We start from the raw sequence: 20034 nt of genomic DNA on the forward strand, positions 1-20034 counted from the left end.
TTTTTTTAACTCCATGACCCTCTTCACATGGTATGAGCACCGCCTTTACCCTGTTAGACGTGCTGCAAGATTGAGAAAAGAATCTGACTAGCCCAGGCTTGAGGCGCATGTCCTCAAAACTAGCATGTAGGAGACAGAGGAAGGAGATGTGAGTTCAAGAGCACTGTGGGCTACATGATTCATTCTAGGCCAGCCTAGGTTACATAGTGAGACTCTGTCTTTAAAGAGATCAATCCATTCACAATATGTTGACTGGGGAGCTGGTAGTGAGCTGATAGCCTCACAGTTTAGCAGGAGAGGAACTGACCATCCCTTGAGGCTCTGAGGAGCCCAATATCAGCAGCCAAAAAAGGAACCTAGGTGTTGGTACACTGCTGAACCACATCGCCAAAAGTGAATGTGCGTTTGTGTCTTGCAGCATGCTGTGGTAAAGATTGTGAGAGAAAAATACTTGAAGACAACAGCATTTGAAAGCCAGGAGGAGCTGCAGACATTTATCAGTGAGCTTTATGTGTTCTTGATAGATCAAATGCATGTGGCTCTGAACCAGGTAGGTGTTTACCGCAGAGAGCCCAGCCCCTCAGAGAGCTACAGAGCTTCTTTCCAAACACACCTTCCCTCTTTGCTTATCTTTCCTCCTTTATTCAACAAATACAGATGGAATCATCTGTGCTGTACAGGTACTGACAATACATTTGGAGGAGAAGGGACTACTCTTTCAGTTTCCAAGAAAAATTAGTTCTGTAGCTGGAGAGATGGCTTGGCAGTTAAGAGTACTGGTTGCTCTTCCAGAGAACACAAGTTTGATTCCCAGCATCCACATGGTATCTCATGACTGTCTGTAATTCTAATTCTAGGGCATCTGAACCTTCATCTGGCCTCAGGTGTAGACATACATGCACCAAAAAATACACACACACATAAATAGAATAAAATATTTTAATTATTAAATAAAAGCTATGGAAATCATGAAACAAAATATTATTTTGTGAACGTACACAAGTCCCGATTTTTCTTCAGGATAATAAAAATAAGGGAAAACCATTCATGGTTTTGGGTATTTGAAAAGGTGTGTTTGAACTGCTTCTGTAAAGATGACAGTAGCAATTAAAATACGTCTTTAAAGATTTTTTTTTTTAGATTTATTTATTTTCTATTTAATGTTCTGTCTGCATGTACAGCTGCATGCCAGGAGAGGGCACCAGATATTATCATAGATGGTTGTGAGCCACCATATGGTTGCTGGGAGTTGAACTCAGGATCTCTGGAAGAGCAGGCAGTGCTCTTAACCTCTGCACCATCTCTCCAGCCTGCCTTTAACGTTTTAAATTACATTTGTATTTATTTTGTGTGTGTTTGTGCCACGGTGCACATGTCACTGCCCCCTCCCACCATTAGAATTGGTGGTCATTAGGTCATTAGGGTTGGCAGCAGCCTCTTTTACACACCCAGCTGCCTTGCCAGCTCAAAACATGCATTTTTAACACTGAGGAGGCTTTCTACCCACTCATCTGCTTGTGCCTATATTTGTAAAGTTTGCATCTTGCCTGCTTTTATATATTCCTGCTTGTAGTTGGTTGTTACTTGGTGTGAACAGGGACAAAATCAAATCTTATTGTGCACTGGAGAGGGCCTGACCAGCCATGCCACCTCATAGCCTCTGTCTGGCCTGTTTTCTCTTTCTTCACCGCTGTTTTTCTTTCCTTTCATATGATTCAGTCTTCTTGGAATAGTAAAACAGGCAAGTAGTATAGGATTAAAGATCAGTCCTGCTTGTACATAGACATGGTAATGTATATAATTGGTTTGGAAAGCTCTTGACTATTGACATGAGATGGGAATTGCTGCCACCTTCTGTCCCCAAAGAACTTCTGTCTGGTAAAGGAGACAGGCTTGAAACACAAATGAGGTAAGTGCTGTGACAGAGGCAGATCAGAGCTCTGTATGATGCTGGGACCTTCCAGGAAGGCTTCGTGAAGGAGCTGTGCCTTGAGCTGGGCCCTCGAGGCTGCAGACATCTCCAGGTGGGTGTCTCGAGCATTGAGTCACCAGGGACACCACAAGGCTGAGGGACTCAAGAATATGGCATAGACATTGAAGAACAGAACTTGAAGGTGGGGATCCATTCCTGATAAGGGTTTCAGGAGTGTGGAGGGAAGACCTTGAGTGCTACACAAAGAAAAATTGCAAGGTCAAAGGAATGGCTCAGCAACTGTTGGCTTAGATGCTCCTCCGGAGGACTTCGGTTTAATTTCTAGCACCTATATGGTGGCTAACAGCCACCTGTAATTTCAGTTCTATGGAGGTCTGACACCCTCTTCTGGAGTCCATGGGCACCAGGAATGCACAATACACACAGACATTAGGAGGCAAAACACCCATACACATACTATATGTATATATTTTTTTAATTTTAAGTGTTCCTTTTTTCCTGTTAATAGGAACAATGAGTTGAATAACTCATACTGGGCTATAGTTTGATTAGATTAATATTTTACAGAAAAGCACTCTCATAGCAGTTACAGGAGTTGGATTCAAGGTGACTTTGTTGATACTGTCTGGTTATTACATACTAAGGGGAGAAGAGTCAAGGATTCTTAATGATTTGTTTATTTTCATTTTATATGTGTAAATGTCTTGCCTGCATGTATGTATATGCACTGTGTACATTCAGTGCCCAGGGAGGCTATAAGAGGGCATCAGGAGCTGAGGGAGAGGCAGTTGTGAGCTACAACCATGTGTGTGCTGGGAACTGAACCCTGGTCCCTCTGCAAGAATAGCTAAGCCATTTCTCCAGCCCTGAGTCAAGTGTTCTTAAGCTTAAGGCTCAGAGACTGAGCTACTGGTGGCCAAGAAAAGAGCATGAGTAGATTTGGGGGTGCAAGTGGGACTGGGTTGGGTCTTGAACATCAGCACTGGTGGGTCTTTGCTTGAGAGAGAGCAGTCTGAACTAGAGACCATGTGGCCGGAGACACAGCTGTCTGAAAAAAAATTATGAGGAAAGACAAGGGGCTCTGGCAATAGACTCCTAGGAAATATCAGTAAAGGGATGGATAAGTGAAAGAGATGACAATGGGGGCAAGTGGAACTGTTGAGGAAGCAAGAGAGTGTGAGGCTCCCAGAGCAAGAAGAAAGAGTTAAAAAGGCAGACCTACATTGCCCAATGCTTGGGATTCAGGAAAAACAAATCTGGAGGGTTCTGTTGGATTTGACAATTTTTGTAGGATTTTGACAAATAAGGAGGTTATTGTTGAACTTTAAATGGGAATTTTAAGTTTAAATTTTAAATATAATTTCAAACAAATTAATTGAGAGTAAATATGTTGCTAGGAAACAATATACATTCAAGAAGCTGGACAAGGTAGAATAGCATCTAGAAACTACAGGGCTGTTCTCTGTAAGGAGAGCAGGAATACAGATTTGGTAAATGAAGTGAGCAAAGTGGAAAAGTTAAAACCAAGCAAAGGAGTGGGTGTGGTGACTCACGCTTAGAAGACCAGCACTCAAGAAGCTGATTGAAGCAGGAGAATGGCCAGGATGTGGAGGCCAGCTTGGGCTTCATAGTGAGTTCTAGGCTTGCCTGGGCTATATTGTGCATTTCAGATTTTCATGGTGTGAGATTTTCAGATTTTCATAGTGTGAGAGCCTGTTTCAATGAAAATAAACAAGTTGATTAAGTAAAGGGAGGGAACTATTGTTAGGAAGCCCCATGTAGACAACTGTGAAAGAACCAAGGTTTGAATGGAAGATTAGCCTTGAAAAGGAAAACAAAACAAAACAAAACCAAAAACAAAAAAAAAAACCCCAAAACAAAAACAAAACAAAACAAAACAAAACAAAAAACTTCATCTGAGATCAAAAGGACAGAGCCACAGATACAAACAATTTTAGATGGAGAGTTAAAAGTTGAGGGTTTAGGAGTTGGAGAGATGGATCAGCAGTTAAGAGCACTGGCTGCTTTTTCAAAGGACCCAAGTTAAATTCCCATACCCACATGGCAGCTCACAATTGTCCCTAACCCTTACACAGACAAATATGCAGGCAAAACACTAAAAAATAAATTATTTTAAAATGTTTGTTAAAAAGTTGTGGGTTTAGACTGGGACTATAGTTAGACTGGGACTATAGCTCACTTAGAGCATTTGCCTGGCATATGCAAGGTCCTAGGTTCAGTTTCCAATACATTTAAATAATTAAGGTTGCTTGCCTAAATGACTTCTCTTCCTTCCTTTTGATAACTTTTCACATAATCTAGGCTAGTCCTAAACTTCCTACCTGGCCATAGATGGCCTTCTGCCTCTACCTCCCAAGTACCTGCTATTGTTTGCTTAGCCTTTCTATGAAATAAGTCCTTATTGAAATGTTGGGACCTAGCCCTGTAGCTAAGATACAAAATACCAGTTACTCAGAAAGCTGAGGCATGGAAATTTAAAGTTAAAGGCCTGCATGGTCCATAGAGTAAATTCAAAACAAGCACACTCTTTTTCCCTCATACATGAATGTGTGTGCACGCACACCCGCACACAGGGTAGTCTCATTTATGTTATGACTGATCTCATGTCCAGTTCATTCTCATAAGCATCTCCACATATAATTGTTGATTTTGTTTGTTTACAATCTCAATGATAAGTCCATGCCAGATGACATCCAAGGCCCTATCCCAACAATTGAAATAAGCACGGAACAGCTTCGACTCTTCGCATTTGAGGCAGAAGTCAATGAGAACTTTGAAATGGCAGCAGTATATTATGAAGAGGTAATTGAACATCTCAGGGATTGTTGTTATTATTTATGATTCTGTGTAAAATTGTAGTTTTTTGTTTGTCTGTTTATAGGGTTACTTGTTTGGTTGGTTTGTTTTCCTTTTTCAAAACAAAAGGGTTTTTCTGTGTGGCCCTGGCTGTCCTGGAACTCACTCAGAGATCTGCCTGCCTCTGCCTCCTGAGTGTTGGGATTAAAGGCCTGCACTGCCCCAGCTGCTATTGCCACCACCCACCAAATTGTAGGGATTTTTTAAAATTAACATTAAAATTGATTACTCAAAGTATAGACACAGATAAGTAGGACAGAAAGAGAAGAAAGTTCATAGGAGACATTGGAGAAGAATCTCTTTGACCAAGTGGCGTGTAGAGAGTTTCTTTGCAGAAAACCAAAGGACAGAAGGTCACAGGGAAAAGTGATGTCTGCCATCCCAGCACTGGAAGGCAGAGGCAGGAAGATTGCCATAAATTGGAAGCCAGCTTGGGCTATATAACAAGTTCCAGGCTAGCCAGGGCTATGAAAGTACAGAGTAGGAGAAATTATATGTAGAACATATATTTTTTAAAAGCAACTTGTATCCAGTATGTAAGACTCAAAATGAAGCTGGGTGTAGTGGTGTACTCCTTTAATCCCACTACTCGTGAGGTAGAGGCAGGTTGATCTCTGTGAGTTAGAGGCCAGCCTGATCTACAGTGAGTTCCAGAGAGCCAGAACTATATTGTGAGACTCTGTCTTGAAAAAAAAAAAAAAAACAAAAACAAGCCCTGTAAGGTAGCGCACAGCTTTAATCCCAGCGCTCAGAGAGGCAGAGGCAGGAGGATCCCTGTGAGTTTGTAGCATGGTCTACAAAGTGAGTCCAGGAGAGCCAAGGGTACACAGAGAAACCCTGTCTCAAAAAAACAAAAAGAAAAAAAGAAAAAAAAAGAAGGAAAGAAAGGAAGAAAGAAATAAAGAGAAAAAGACCAAATCAGAACAAAAGATTCAAAATACATTTCTGTAAAAGTATTTAGTATCTGTTTTAATTATTTTGTGTATGCCTAAGAGTGGAATTGCTGGTTATATAGTTATCCTACATTTAACTTTTTAAGGATTTTGATAAGGATTGACCTTATATATAGGTTACTCTTGGCAGCACTGACATCTTTTTTTTTTAAACTTTTATTAATTACACTTTATTCATTTTGTATCCCCCATAAGCCCCTCCCTCCTACCCTTCCAGTCCTACCCTCCTCCCTTTCTGCATGCATGCCCCTCCCCAAGTCCACTGATAGGGGAGGTCCTCCTCTCCTTCTTTCTGATCTTAGTCTATCAGTTCTCATCAGAAGTGGCTGCATTGTCAGGGTTCTAGGTTATCTCCACGGATAGTCCTTGGTTGGAGTATGAGTCTCTGGGAAGTTCCCTGTGTTCAAATTTTCTTGTTCTGTTGCTCTCCTTGTGGAGTTCCTGTCCTCTTCAGCTCTTACTATTTCCCACTTCTTACATAAAATTCCATTCACTCTGCCCGACAGTTGGCCATCAGGCTCAGCATCTGCTTTGACAGTCTGCATGGCAGAGGCTTTCAGAGGCCCTCTGTGGCAGGTTCCTAGGTTGTTTTCTGTTTTCTTTTTCTTCTGATGTCCATCCTCTTTGCCTTTCAGGATGGGGATTGAGCATTTTTAGTTAGGGTCCTCTCTTTTGCTTAGTTTGTTTAGATGTTCAAATTTTAGTGGGTTTATTCTATGTTGTATATTTATATGAGTGAGTATATACCATGTGTGTCTGGGACAACTCACTCAGGATGATCCTTTCGAGGTCCCACCATTTACCTGCAAATTTCATGATTTCCTTATTTTTCATTGCTGAGTAATACTCCATTGTATAGATGTACCACAGTTTCTGCATCCATTCTTCAGTTGAGGAGCATCTGGGCTGTTTCCAGCTTCTGGCTATTACAAATAAAGCTGCTACAAACATGGTTGAGCAAATGTCCTTTTTGTGTACTTGAGCCTCTTTTGGGTATATGCCTAGGACTGGTATGGCTGGATCTTGAGGAAGCGCTGTCTTAGAAAGCGCCAGATTGATTTCCAAAGTGGTTGTACAAGTTTACATTCCCACCAGCAGTGGAGAAGGGTGCCCCTTTCTCCACAACCTCTCCAGCATGTGTTGTCACTTGAGTTTTTGATCTTGGCCATTCTGATGGGTGTAAAGTGAACTCATTGGTACAGGAGAAAACTTCCTGAACAGAACACCAACAGCACAGGCTCTAAGAGCAACAATCAATAAATGGGACCTCATGAAACTGAAAAGCTTCTGTAAAGCAAAGGACACCGTCATCAAAACAAAGCGACTGCCTACAGATTGGGAAAGAATCTTCACCAACCCTTTATCTGACAGAGGGCTAATATCCAGTATATATAAAGAACTAATGAAGCTGAAAAGCAGCAAACCAAGCAATCCACTTAAAAAATGGGGAACAGAGCTAAAGAGAGAATTCTCTGTAGAGGAATATCGAATGGCAGAGAAGCACTTAAAGAAATGCTCAACCTCATTAGCCATTAGGGAAATGCAAATCAAAAGCACTGACATCTTAACAACACTAAATCTTTCCCATCCTAACCTGAATTTAGGGTATCTTTGCATTAATTCATGGTTTTTTTTTTTATTTTATTTTTCTTTTTTGTTTTGTTTTGTTTGTTGTTGTTGTTTGTTGGTTTGGTTTGGTTTTTGGAGACAGTGTTTCACCATGTAGCCTTGGATGTCCTGGAACTCACAGAGATCTGCCTGCCTCTGCCTCCCAAATGCTGGGATTAAAGGTGTGAGCTAATATGCTTGGCTATTTTCTTTAAACCATGTTTGTAGTTTTCATTTACACGAAGCATCCTTTTTCTTGGATTTACAGATGATTTTGTATGTTTGCCATCTCAAGATTATGGCGGTAATTATTGCCTATGGCTGATGCAATAGAGTCCTTAGTTCCTAAAATATTGGTTGAGTTTAGGAATAAATCTCTTAAGGATTTGTTATAGAATATTTATTTAGTTCTAGAGGGCTTTTCTATTACTTGGCTAGCTCCCAAATAATTTAGACAGAGACCTATTAATTTATTTATTATTTAGCATAATAACTGAGCAGGTACAATTTATACTAATTTTTAAGCTAGTTTAGCTACCTCCCAGCCAAGTTACTTGCTAATGCTCATCCTGTCTGGGTTGGATCAGGCCACATCCTATCTCTCCATCTTCTTCCTTTCTCTTTCCTCCTCTCCTTGCCTTGTGGTCCCTACCTGAGGTCCCTATCTCTCTTCTGTCCAGCTACAGGCTGTCCAGTCTTTATTAGCCAATCAGAGATAATTGGAGCAAAGTTTACACAACATTATTTGATATATGTAAGAATGCACTAGTCTAGACTATAACCAGATCTTGGGGCTAGAATTTAGCATCTGAATACACGGAATACCAGACCAACCCCCAACAAGGATTCAGTTTTTTTTAAAGTCATGTTAACACTTTTTTTTGACTATATACTGAAAGCTAGAACAGTACTTTAGTCATCTGGGTCCTGTATAAGCAAAAGAAAAGTAATGTTTTTGGTTTTCATAGAATGTATGTTATTATGGGGCCCTTACTGTGTTATAAGCACAAAAAGTAGGACGTGGCGTTGCAATAACCCTGTCCCTCCCAATACTTTGTATACCTAGAGGTTGGTCCGAGAGCCCCAGAACCTGGATCACTGGCTGGATTACGGTGCCTTCTGCCTCCTTATTGAAGACAACATCAAAGCACAGGAGTGTTTCCGGAAAGCCCTTTCCCTGAATGAGAATCATATTCACAGGTAGAGGAGAAAGAGAAATAGTCAATCTGCTATGTACTACTAGCTGAACACAAGATTGTCTTTGTCCCATTAAAGTGACAGAGGGCCAGACTGCTAACCATGCTCCTGAGTCTCTTCCCAGCTTGTTGCTGTGTGGCGTCATGGCTGTCATGATGGAGAACTATGAGCAAGCAGAAATTTTCTTTGAGGATGCTACATGCTTGGAACCTACCAATGTTATTGCCTGGACTTTACTCGGTACAGTGTTTCCCTGTGATGTGGCTGTGGACTTTTCCCCTGTTCACTTTTCCCCCATGTTCACTGAGCATGTGGTTTTTAAACTCTAGTAAAACGAACATGGCAGAGAGAAGTAAAGTGTATGTGTTCTTATCTACGATGGTGGGAGATCAGCCCTATATCTTGGCTCCTTTATTTCCTCAGGGTTGTTCTATGAAATTCAAAATAATGATATTCGAATGGAAATGGCATTTCATGAGGCCTTCAAACAGCTTCAGGCACGACATGTCCAAACAAAGCTAAAGAAAACTGCTACTATAGAGAATATCGATGAAGAATTGAAACTAGAGCCCCATTTTGGCTCCTGGGCAGCCATCCATGAGTCTATCACAGCCATGAAAGCAGAAGGCATACCAGGTGGGAAGTGTCTATGAGAAACTTACTGACCTAAGAAATAGGAGCTGGTATGATGTAGGCACCAAGTCAGTATTTGCTCAACAAATTAATGAAAGTTTTAGCTATTTCAGCAGTATCAGGAAAAATACCTTGCTTAGTAATAAATCATCACCTGGGGTCTGTACTGAAGCACCTGCTGCTATTGGTTTTTATATCAGTACTCCTTTTACGTATTCCTTAAACACAGATATCATTCTGAATACATTGAAATGTTTTTCTTCTGTCCTTTGCTCCTTACCATGTAATTTTTAAATGCATTTATTCACCCAATCCATTTCCCTTCCCCATTCTCTATTCCTGTACATTTTAAAGATTTTTTTTGATTGATTTATTTTATAAATATATGTGTGCCTGCTTATCAGTATCTGCGTCATTCAGCAGGTATCCACAGATTTCAGATGCGCTGGATGGAACTGGAGTTACAGACCATTGGTTGCTGACAGTTGTAGGTGCCAAGAACTAACCCTGGGTCCTCTGCAAGAGCAGGAAGTGGTCCTAATCACTCTGATATGTCTCCTTATACATGTCTTTGCTTGTGTATTTCTTGCATATACGTGCACTGTTATTCTGTGTACATTTAAATTTTAAAGTTGCCTAAGAAAATTTCAGTTGAAATTTCGTAAACCACACACCTTCAAGGTTCATTTAGTAAGTGCTGATTGTGTTCATGCTCAGTTTGATGCCTTTCACCTGCCTTCATTTCTAGATAACCACTGACCAGCTCTCATTATAGAGGAATTCGCATTTAAAAAAATTAAAGTTTCATCTATTGGGTTGGTAGGTACTCGTCCTTCTACTCGTCCTTGGGTTCCTGGTATGGAACTCAGGCCCTCAGGCTTGGTGCAGGCACCTTTATGTGCTGAGCCATATAACCAGCCCACATTTGTTGGTTTTTACGTTTTAGAATTCTAGAAATGTACTAAATGTCTTTAAAACTTCTAGAGTTAAATAGTGTGTGCTTTTTGGTCTGACTTGTTTTAACTACACATACTTATTTTGAGATTTAACCATGGTGCACTGATTGTATCAGCTGCCCGTTTTTCTGCTACACTGCATCCTAGTGGAAAGAGGACCCATGCTCATCCCTGTTCACCTGTTGCTTCGTGTTTGGTTCTTTTCATGTTGGGGCTGTTGAACTAAAGCTACTAAGGACATTAGGTCTACATTTTTGCATAGATAGACTTCCACTTTCTCCTGTAAGCACCTAAATTCACCAGCTGAGACCACGGATTATTTAGCAATATGGTTTTTATTTTCTAAATATTTGGAGGTTTTCTAATATATCCTTGCTTTTTATTTATAATGTAATCTCATTCTGGCTGGAAAATGAAGCTTCTCTAAGTTGAACACTTAAAAAAAATTGAAATTTGTTTCACAAGTCAACAGATAAGTCTGTCCTGGTAAATATCCTTGATGAATACAATGCTCTGCAGCTGTAGATGGGGTATGGTAGCCCAGTGTGCTTCAGTTCTATCTCCTTTATAGTTCTTTGTCTTTGAAGTTTAAGAATATTTTTAAGGACAGGTATCTTAGTCAGGGGTTCTATTGCTGTGAAGAGACACCATGACAATGGCCACTCTTATAAAGAAAAACATTTAATTAGGGTTGGCTTATAGTTCAAAGGTTTAGCCCATTATTGTTGTGGTGGGAAACATGGAGGAGTTCAGAGTTCTACATCTAGATCAGCAGACAGTGGGAAGAGACTGCGACACTGGACCTGGCTTGAGCATCTGAGACCCCAGAGCCAGTGACACACTTCTTCCAACAGGGCCACACCTTCTAGGAGTATCACTCCCTATGGGCTTATGGTGGCCATTTTTATTCAAACCACAACAAGGTTTAACATAGTAGCACCATACCTGGCTGTAGTTTTAGACTCTTTTTCTTCTTTGTGTAATATTTTCTTCAATTAACTTTATAAGTGTCTCACATGTATATCTTTAAAGATTCCATTTTAGAATATTCTGCTTTGTGGGCATTCCATTTTATTTTTTTTGTCTGGATAGGGATATATTTTTCTCAGCAATCTCTACTAACCTCATTATTTCCCCCTCTGAGGTAAAGTATACATTCCTAAACTTTGAACTTCTCACTCCATCCCATCTGTCATGTATAAACATACAGATATGAAAGCCTTGCACATGTCTTTTATGGCTGTGGTTTTGGGGTATGCCTTGAAAGCCGGCATATCAGGTTCTCACATGTAACTGTCTCACTTAGCCATGTGTGGACCTTTACTTGTCTGCATGGATTTTACAGTGAATTTAGTAACTGCATTTTAAAAATGTGACTATAATTTTTATTTGAACTATATAAAAATTAGAGATCAGCTGAGAGATAATTAAGACTTTTATATTAGTCTATTCTGTCCTGTGTGGCAATGACATGTCCATTTAGTAATTTCTTTTCTTTGTTTTTAACTAAAATTTTAACATTTTATCTAATGAGGCCCTTTTTAGTAAACAAAACTTTTAGTTATTTCTTGATTCCAGATAATTTTTATTGAACTTTTTTTTATATATATACATCGGTGTTTTACCTGCATGTGTATATGTGTGAGAATTTCTGATCCCTTGGAACAGGAGTTATAGACAGTTATGAGCTGTCATGTGGGTGCTTGGAATTGAACCCTAGGACCTCTGGAAGAGCAGCTTGTGCTCTTAACCAGTGAGCCTTCTCTCCAGCTCTTTTATTGAACTTGAATGTGGAAGCCTTTTTCCTTTTTTATTCACTAATGAATTAATGATTTTTGTTGTTTCTTAAAAATTTGACTATGAATTGCATGTGGTGTCCCACACTTTTAATCACAGCACTTGAAAGGCAGAGGTAGGTGGATTTCTGAGTTTGAGGCCAGCTGGTCCACAGAGTGAGTTCGAGGGCAGCCAGAGCTACACAGAGAAACCCTGTCTCAAAAAATAAAAACCAAACCAACCAACCAACCAACCAACCAACCAACCAACCAACCAACCAACCAAACATCTATATGACTGATATCATCCATAAATATAGTTTTATCTTCTTCCCTCTCAGTATTTATGTTACAATATCTTTTTTTTAATTATTTGCTTTATTTTTAATTGTGTGTGTGCCTGTGCCTGGGTCAGGGACTCCTACACATTACTGCAAGAGCGTATGGAGGCAGCGATGCCCCGGAGCAGGTTCTAGGCAGCTGGGAGCCATGTGGGTGCTGGGAGCCAAGCTCAGGGACTCCTAGAGCTCGTGCTCCACATCCTGAGCCGCTTCTCCGGCTACATTATCTCTTTATTTCTTCCAATATTGTCACAATTTCTCCTTTTCTCTTAAAACTTTCAGCTTTGTCATGTTGCAGTTTCTGGTGTAATCCCTTTTATCTCTTATGTGTCTGAAGTTACTGTTTTTTTTTTTTGTTTGTTTGTTTGTTTGTTTTTTGCTGTTGTTGTTGTTATTTTCTTCATAGAAGTTACCAAGAGATTTTTCTTTGTTGTTGTTATTTTAGGGATCAGACCCAGGAGCTCCCAGTTGATGAATGCTCACCCCAATATCGAGCTGCACCCCCCACCCCAAGGTTTTTTTGTTTGTTTTACGTTTGATTGTTTGTATCTGATGTGGTCTCTTTTTTTTTTTTTTTTTTCCTCTCTTCAAAGTTGGAAGTATTTTATGGGGGACGTGTTTGTTTCTCTCACCTTTCCTCTCTGGGTTCCTGTCTTCCCAGATCTTACTTGTTTGGTTCCTTGTCTGCTTCTGTCAACTATTTTTCTGTCCTCATTTCCTGCTGAGCACCGAAGGAAGATGAGACCCTGTCTGTGAGGGCTTTCCTGTAATGTGTGATGCACCTTTCTTCTCCTGTGGGCTCTTGCTGCTGTGGATCTAGCAGAGTACTTGTGTGTGTGTGCTGTGTGCCATCTAGATACCTGGGACTGAGGACGCTACTCTTTATTCACGATGTCCACACTATAGCCTGCTCCTTCAGGCAGTGCTTAGGGGATGTCTGTCTTATTGTTTATACATCTTCTGTCCTATTACCTTTCAATGCCAGAAAGAGGAAGCTCCTTTTCATCAAATCTAATCTGTTTAGGGCCAAGCACTGTGCTGTCCAGTCTAGAGGAGCTTACTGAAGAATCTTCGAAGGCACAATCTGAATTACAAGATCCAATAGTGACTTTACAACCTCAGGAGTCTTCTCTTGCCCAGAAACCATCCAATGTGCTATTAAAGGAGCTAGTAGCAAAAAAAGGTAAGTAGGAGTCAGAATTCCTCCTGAAAGAGGGGTGCAAACCAACCAGATGAGCACGAAGACTCCTAGGATTATGATTGTTAAGATCCTGATGTGTTTGAAGTTACACTGAGCACAGTTCGTATTAGTCTAGGATCTGAATTCTAAATTCCACGCTGAGTCTTCTTTGATAAGTATGGATTTAAATTTTGTCCACAGAAGTAGCTAACAGGATTATAATTTTCCAGTGAGTCATTATTTTCAGAATATAAGTTGTTTCAAACCCAAGGAGGTCTGAATACTTCTTTAAATTAATTGCTTAATTGTGTGTATGTTTTTCTGTGTGTGTGTCATGAGTGTGCATATGTGTGGAGGCCAGATGCCTCATTGTCTCAGCTGCCCTGACTGGCTAGTGAGCACAGGCATCTGCTTGGTTTTATGTTGCCAGTGGTTCCAGCCACCTGCATGTGGCCTTTTTTTTTTTTAAGTGGGTGATGGTAGTCAGAACTCAGGGCCTTTGCTGATTCATCTCTCCAGGCCCTTTCATTTGGTTGTGACTTGCCTTAGAACCACTAGTACATTTACCTTGATAGCCTTTAAGTTTGATTTCTGCATAACTTGAAATAATCTGCTCTCCAGATTCTGGTCTCATCTCTGGCTTATCTCATTTGAGATCAGAATATTCTCCCTACCTTATTAATATGTCTGAGCTTCTGGCATATCTTATTTGCATCTGGTCTTCTATCCTGTTAATCTATTTCCAGAAACATCAAAATGTCAAGATTCATCACCCTTTTATCAATATACCCCTCATATTATCACCCAACCTCCTGCCACAATCTTCATGGAGACCATTCGCTTCTTGATGAAGGTCAACGCTGTACAGGTCAGAATGTTTGGGAACTGGCACACAGATGGAGGATTTCAGTGAAGTATGTATTCTACCCAGAGCAGTGTCTTGCAAGCTTAAATGTGTATGAAGCAGAAACCAAACATACTTTTTTGGTGCTGGGGATTGAGCCTGGAGACTCCCACATGCTAAACACACATTCCACCACTGAGCTCTATCACTGTTTCCTCAGATGTACTTTAAGGGCATTTCTTACCAAATAAGGAATATCCAAACACCAACCACTCTCTGCACAGCAGCCCTCATGAGAAGTCTGCTACCCTCAGAACGAAGTCAGACTCCTACTGTAGCCTGACCACTTTCTTTTTAGAACATTTTTACATTTACCTATTTATGAGGGGTCATATACATGTAAGGTCAGAGGATGACTTGCATAAGTCAGCCTTCTCCTCCCACTATGTGTGCTCAGGGGGTCAAACTCAGGTCATTTGGCTTGTTGTTTCACATGTAAGCAGGAAGGATGATGAAGTGCCTTTGCCTGCACCCAACACACAGTCTAGATCCCAGTCTAATGGCCACCAGGCCTGCACTGCACAGTACTGCACTGTGTTCACTTGGAAATGCTGATGTCCGCTGACTGAGCAGCTTGTACTAGGACATGAAGTACTGTCTGTGATTTCCTCTCGTCCCTTTGCCACTGAAGATGATAATTTTATTCTATAAGACATCCTTCACTGTTGACAACTGGAGCCAGACTCCCTCCCTCCTGAAAGCTATTTGACTATTACAAGGCACTCATTTTTATGTTTTCTATCATTGGGTTTCCTTGCAGTTTGTGCACAGAGTGCTGGCACATGAGCTGCTCTGCCCTCAAGGTGGACCCAGTTGTGAATATTATTTGGTTCTGGCCCAGACACACCTTCTCAAGAAGGACTTTGCCAAGACAGAGGAGTATCTCCAACAAGCAGCCCAGATGGACTATCTGGTACTGATTTTTCTAGATAAAGCCTTTTAGATGGGAGAAGGGCTGTACAGTCTTTGTTAAGATGGAGATGAAAGCAGGACACAATAGTGTGTGTCTCAGCTGCTTGAGGGCTTGAGCCCACGAGTTTGAAGTTAGAATAGGCAGCATGATGATACTCCACCTCAAAAGAAATAAAGTAATGGTGCCATATCACAGAGAGATTTCTGGCATGTGTTTGGTTTTCTTAAGTAATCATGAGTTCTATAAAAGGTAAAGAATAGATAAGGCAGTCATTTAGCAGGAGTTGCTCCTTGTTTCAAGTTTTTAGACTTCCCTTTGCTCTTAATAGTATCATTCTGATTATAGCTGAGTGTTCGTCTTAATATTCATCCTGAAGATAAAATGGCTTTGAGGAATACAAGAATGAGGGCATTCCAGAAAAATAATCCCTAGTGTGACTAGAAAAGTTCTTTCTGTGTATGTGCTCTTAAAAAAAAAAAATAAATAAATAAATAAAAGGAAAGAAATGTGCTGATCTGAATGTAAATGTTCAACAAAATTCATTAGGGACTTAAATACCAAACCATCCTGCATGTGTTTTGTCTGCTTCCTCAGAACCCTAATGTTTGGGGTGTGAAGGGCCATCTCTATTTTCTAAGTGGAAATCATGCTGAGGCCAAGGCGTGCTATGAGCGAACTGTTAGTTTTGTAGTTGATGCTGCTGAGATGCACTTCATCTTCCTACGGCTGGGCCACATCTACCTGGAAGAGAAAGAGGTAAGGGAGAGCGAAGGGAGTGGTCCATGGTCCAGAGAAACGTAGCTCCGCACTGCCACCCACACTGCCTCCACCCCTACCTCATTAGGGACCTTCATTTTAAGTAAAGCCACTTCCATTACTACACTGCACAAAAGAATTCAGGATGAGTCAGAATGAAGCAAATTCAGGAAGTTTATTAAGTAGAAACAGAGAATAGCACACCCTTTAGTTAAATGTGAGTTGGGGAGGAGAGGGAGAAAAACTGACTTAAGAGCAGTATACATCTAAACCTCTTTGTCAACACAGAGCATTATTAGGTGTAACCTAACTTAGGCTAGCTCCATCGTATAGGGCACTCTAAGCTGACATGAGAAGTCCCTCTGCTGTCTTTTAGAAATTGCCTCAAGGGATTTTACAATAGGAGATGGGGAGTAGGCTTGCTATTTTAGAAAACTTCAAATACATGCAAAGTAAACAATGGGAAAACAAACCATCTGGACCACCTAATTGTCACCTTCTGCCACAGGCATTTTGACTGTTTTACTTGTCTTCATTCCTTTTCCCTTCTTCACTATTAAATGTCAGGTTTTTATTTAGCACATTAACCAAAAGGAACATAAAGTTACAATGCATGACAATGAACATGAAAAGGCTAATCCAGGCCAGAGAGAAATTGCAGCCCTGTTGCAGTGAAGCAAACAAGGAGAAAGATTCTTTCTAATGTCATTGCAAGCTGCCATCCTCACGCAGCTAGTGACCTCATGGTTACTTGGCAACCAGTTCCTAGGCTGAATGCTCATGGTCAGCTCTAGATACAAGAAAGAAGCCACTGAGTCCTACTTCTTTTGGAAGTTTCATTTTGGACAGAGAGAGGGTTTTCTGAATGCGCCAGTGTGTGGCAATTGTGCCAGCACACAGGAGGCTCAGGTTTCAGGACTGGCTTGGCCCAGAACTTTTAAGCCAACCTGGAGAAAATCCTGAGGTCTTGTCTCCAAACAAACAAACAAACAAACAACAACAAAACAGATGATGGAGTAGGGGCATAGTGCAGTTGTCTGAGGGCATGCCTGTCAGGAATGTGGCCCTGGGCTTAATCCCCAGCACCACATGAAACTGGGTGTGATAGTTCATCCCTGTAATGCCAGCTTTCAGGAGGTAGAGGTTGGAAAATAAGCTGTTGAAGGCCATCCTGGGCTACACAGCAAGTTCAAGGCCAGTCTGGGCTATAAAAGACCCTCTCTCATCTTCACCCCCACCAAAAGAAAAGAAATGGTTATCTTATTATGTTACAAGACTGTCCTTGAACTTCTGGGCTCAAATAATCCTCTTGCCTCAGCTCTTAGAACTGCTGAGTAGCTGGGAATATAGGCATTGCATCTGGAAGAAAGTTTGATTTTTGTGTTTCTCTAAGTGTCTCTATGGCACCTTTAAGACTCTTCTGATAGTGGAACAGGTTCTCAGAGGGACCAGAGGATCAGTGTCTGCCATTCCTTCCACTTCTAAGTGAAAGGATGTTCCATTAAGTCCAGACAGAATTCAAATAACCACCGTGCTTGCCCAGAATGTCCAGTTTTAAGTCCCTCCCACAGCCTTGATCTGCTCCCAGGTGAAACTTGCCTTTTCATTTGGCTTCCTAGTCTCTCCCCAGGCCTCTTAAAACAGCTCCTTTAAAGTATCCATGAAAATATCATCCAAGGATTCAATTTCAGATTATTCTGGAGTGAAACTGTCAAGAAGCTTGTGGTTACCTTAGCAACACACTGTTTGAAGCTTAACGGTACTTTCTTTTGACAGTATGAAAAGGCAAAGAGTACCTATATGCAAGCCTGTAAGAGAGCGCCTTCATGCCTTACCTGGCTAGGACTAGGAATTGCTTGTTACCGGGTAAGAAAGCAGAGGGCTTGCTACCCATGATCCTCCAAGTATTTTGTGGGTCTTGAGATGATGGTGGGATGGCAGTCTGCCCTAACAGAAAAACTGTTCTTCAAAGTTATTCATTAACTGGAGCCTGAACTATAAAAATAAAATATCCTTGAGCAAAAAACTAGCATGAGAAATCTGAGATGTAAAGAGACAGAAGTGAACTCCCAGGCCACACAACCAGCCATAGTGTCAATGTTTATCTTGTAGTTTTTGTTTGTTATTATCAAGGACAGTTTGATGTCCTTAGTTGTAAAGAGCACAACATGCCTTCCACTTTACCCTGATTTGGCAGCCATTAACTTTACGTCCTCATCTTTGTCTTCATCTTTGCCTCAACATTTCCCTCTGGAGTCTTTTAAAGCAAATGTTAGACATGCACACCTCATCTGCAAATATGTTAACATGCTCAGACTTGAATCAAATTACTGTCTTGCTAGTGCCAAAGATGGGGTTCTCATATACCCAAGGTGGTTTCAAACTCAATATATAGCCAAAGGTAACATTGAACTTTTGACCTTTCTCCCTTACCTACCAATGCTGGGATTACAGACATTTTCTACTAAAGTCATGAGGTCTACAGAGTCCCTGCCTGAGGCTGGGGACAGCACTTTCAGAGCTGTAAACATGCCTTTGTTCCCATCATTCAGGAGGCAGAGGCAAGTGGTTCTCTATGAAGCTAAGGCCAGCCTCGTCTACATAGCAAGTTCCAGGCCAGCTAAGGACACACACACAGATAGTTTTCTGTGCATGATGTACTCCATCACACCCTGTACCTTTGTAGCTAGTCCCTTTATCTCGCTTGACCTTGTACATCTATCAAACTTCTAGTCATCTTTCATAATCCATTTTTGTGATGTTTCTTCTCTGAGGCTATCCTTCAGTCTTACTATTTCTCTTTGACTCACCTCTAGATTATAAGTGTGCTTTTACTCAAGAAATACTTATTTTGTAATGGAACTGTTTATGTTGTTTCTCATATTTTTTACATATCCACCACTGATGTCTCTGAGGGCAAGAGCTGTATATGTACATACATATTTATATTCTCAGCATCAAGTATATTGCTGAGCACAGAACACATCTACAGCAAATGTAGGTTGGCTGAATACAATTTCTGAAAGATCTAAAGTGTGAGTCAAAACATGGGCATGGTTGAAAGGCTATGCTTTATCTTTTCATGTGCTTAGAACCTCGCTATCCGTTTAAAACTGAAAAAAAAAAAAAAATCTAGGCCTGGTGGCTCATGCCTAAAATCCCAATGCCTGGATGGCTGAGGCAGAGGAATAGTTTCAAGTTCAAGGACAGCCTGGGATACATAATGAGTTTCAAGCCAAGCCTGTGAGTTTCACTAACAAGCAGACCCAGTCTCTAAATAATTTAAAAACAAAAATAAGTCAAACAAAAAAGAAGAGTTACTTTATCATGTGGAGGATATATACCTACCATATTTCCAACCACAAAAATGTCTATTAATAGTTGCATAATCATATAGAACATATAAAATATATGCTACATATGACTGTAACAGGAACTTTTATTTTCCTGAGGAAATTGTTGTCTCAGATTACTGCCTCTGTCTGCTAACCTAGGCCTAGTCCTGGAAGCTTCTAGTCTCTGTACAGTGTAACCTAGGCCTAAAATGTTTTCAGCCTCTGAGACTTGCTTAGTAAGTTCACTCTTTCTTGTTCTTAAATAGCTCTGGCTGGTTCAACTCAGCTGTTCTGGCTCAAACTCCTCTCCCAGCTGACTTAATCAATCTGATGTTTCTCTTGGCTCCCGAATTACTCTGTTCATCTTAAACTAACTCTAGAAATCTTCTGGCTCTTCCTCATTCTCTAGTTTGTGCTGTCTTCATCTGTGTCTGGCTTGTTCTCTCATTCAACCTCTCTGTAAAACTCTCCCAGGAAAACTCCTTCCTCTCTCTGCATTGCCCCTTAAATAGCTTCACTTTCTTCTCTCCTCTAGAGAGTTGGGCATATCCTATTCTGTCAACTCCTTCTCTGATTCGTCACCTTTTCTGCCACTCAACTAGGCATCACTTTGAATCTACAAACTAACTTTACCTTCATTGTTTGGGATTAAAGGCATGTACCACCAGTCCTA

At 40.7% G+C, this 20034-nt stretch overlaps 1 protein-coding gene across 1 annotated transcript in view; it reads left to right on the forward strand.

The window, feature by feature from the left end:
- Positions 1-20034, forward strand: part of Cfap70 (cilia and flagella associated protein 70) — a 55422-nt gene that overhangs the window by 34332 nt on the left and 1056 nt on the right. The window contains exons 15-25 of the mRNA XM_055606439.1: positions 419-550; positions 4631-4756; positions 8438-8571; positions 8693-8808; positions 8992-9204; positions 12719-12787; positions 13298-13456; positions 14200-14321; positions 15118-15270; positions 15865-16026; positions 17803-17892. Coding sequence (XP_055462414.1) covers positions 419-550; positions 4631-4756; positions 8438-8571; positions 8693-8808; positions 8992-9204; positions 12719-12787; positions 13298-13456; positions 14200-14321; positions 15118-15270; positions 15865-16026; positions 17803-17892 — 1476 coding nt within the window. The remainder of the gene's footprint in view (positions 1-418; positions 551-4630; positions 4757-8437; positions 8572-8692; positions 8809-8991; positions 9205-12718; positions 12788-13297; positions 13457-14199; positions 14322-15117; positions 15271-15864; positions 16027-17802; positions 17893-20034) is intronic.

Source organism: Psammomys obesus, unplaced genomic scaffold, assembly GCF_907164565.1.
Source record: "Psammomys obesus unplaced genomic scaffold, mPsaObe1.curated_primary_1811, whole genome shotgun sequence".
Taxonomy (NCBI): domain Eukaryota; kingdom Metazoa; phylum Chordata; class Mammalia; order Rodentia; family Muridae; genus Psammomys; species Psammomys obesus.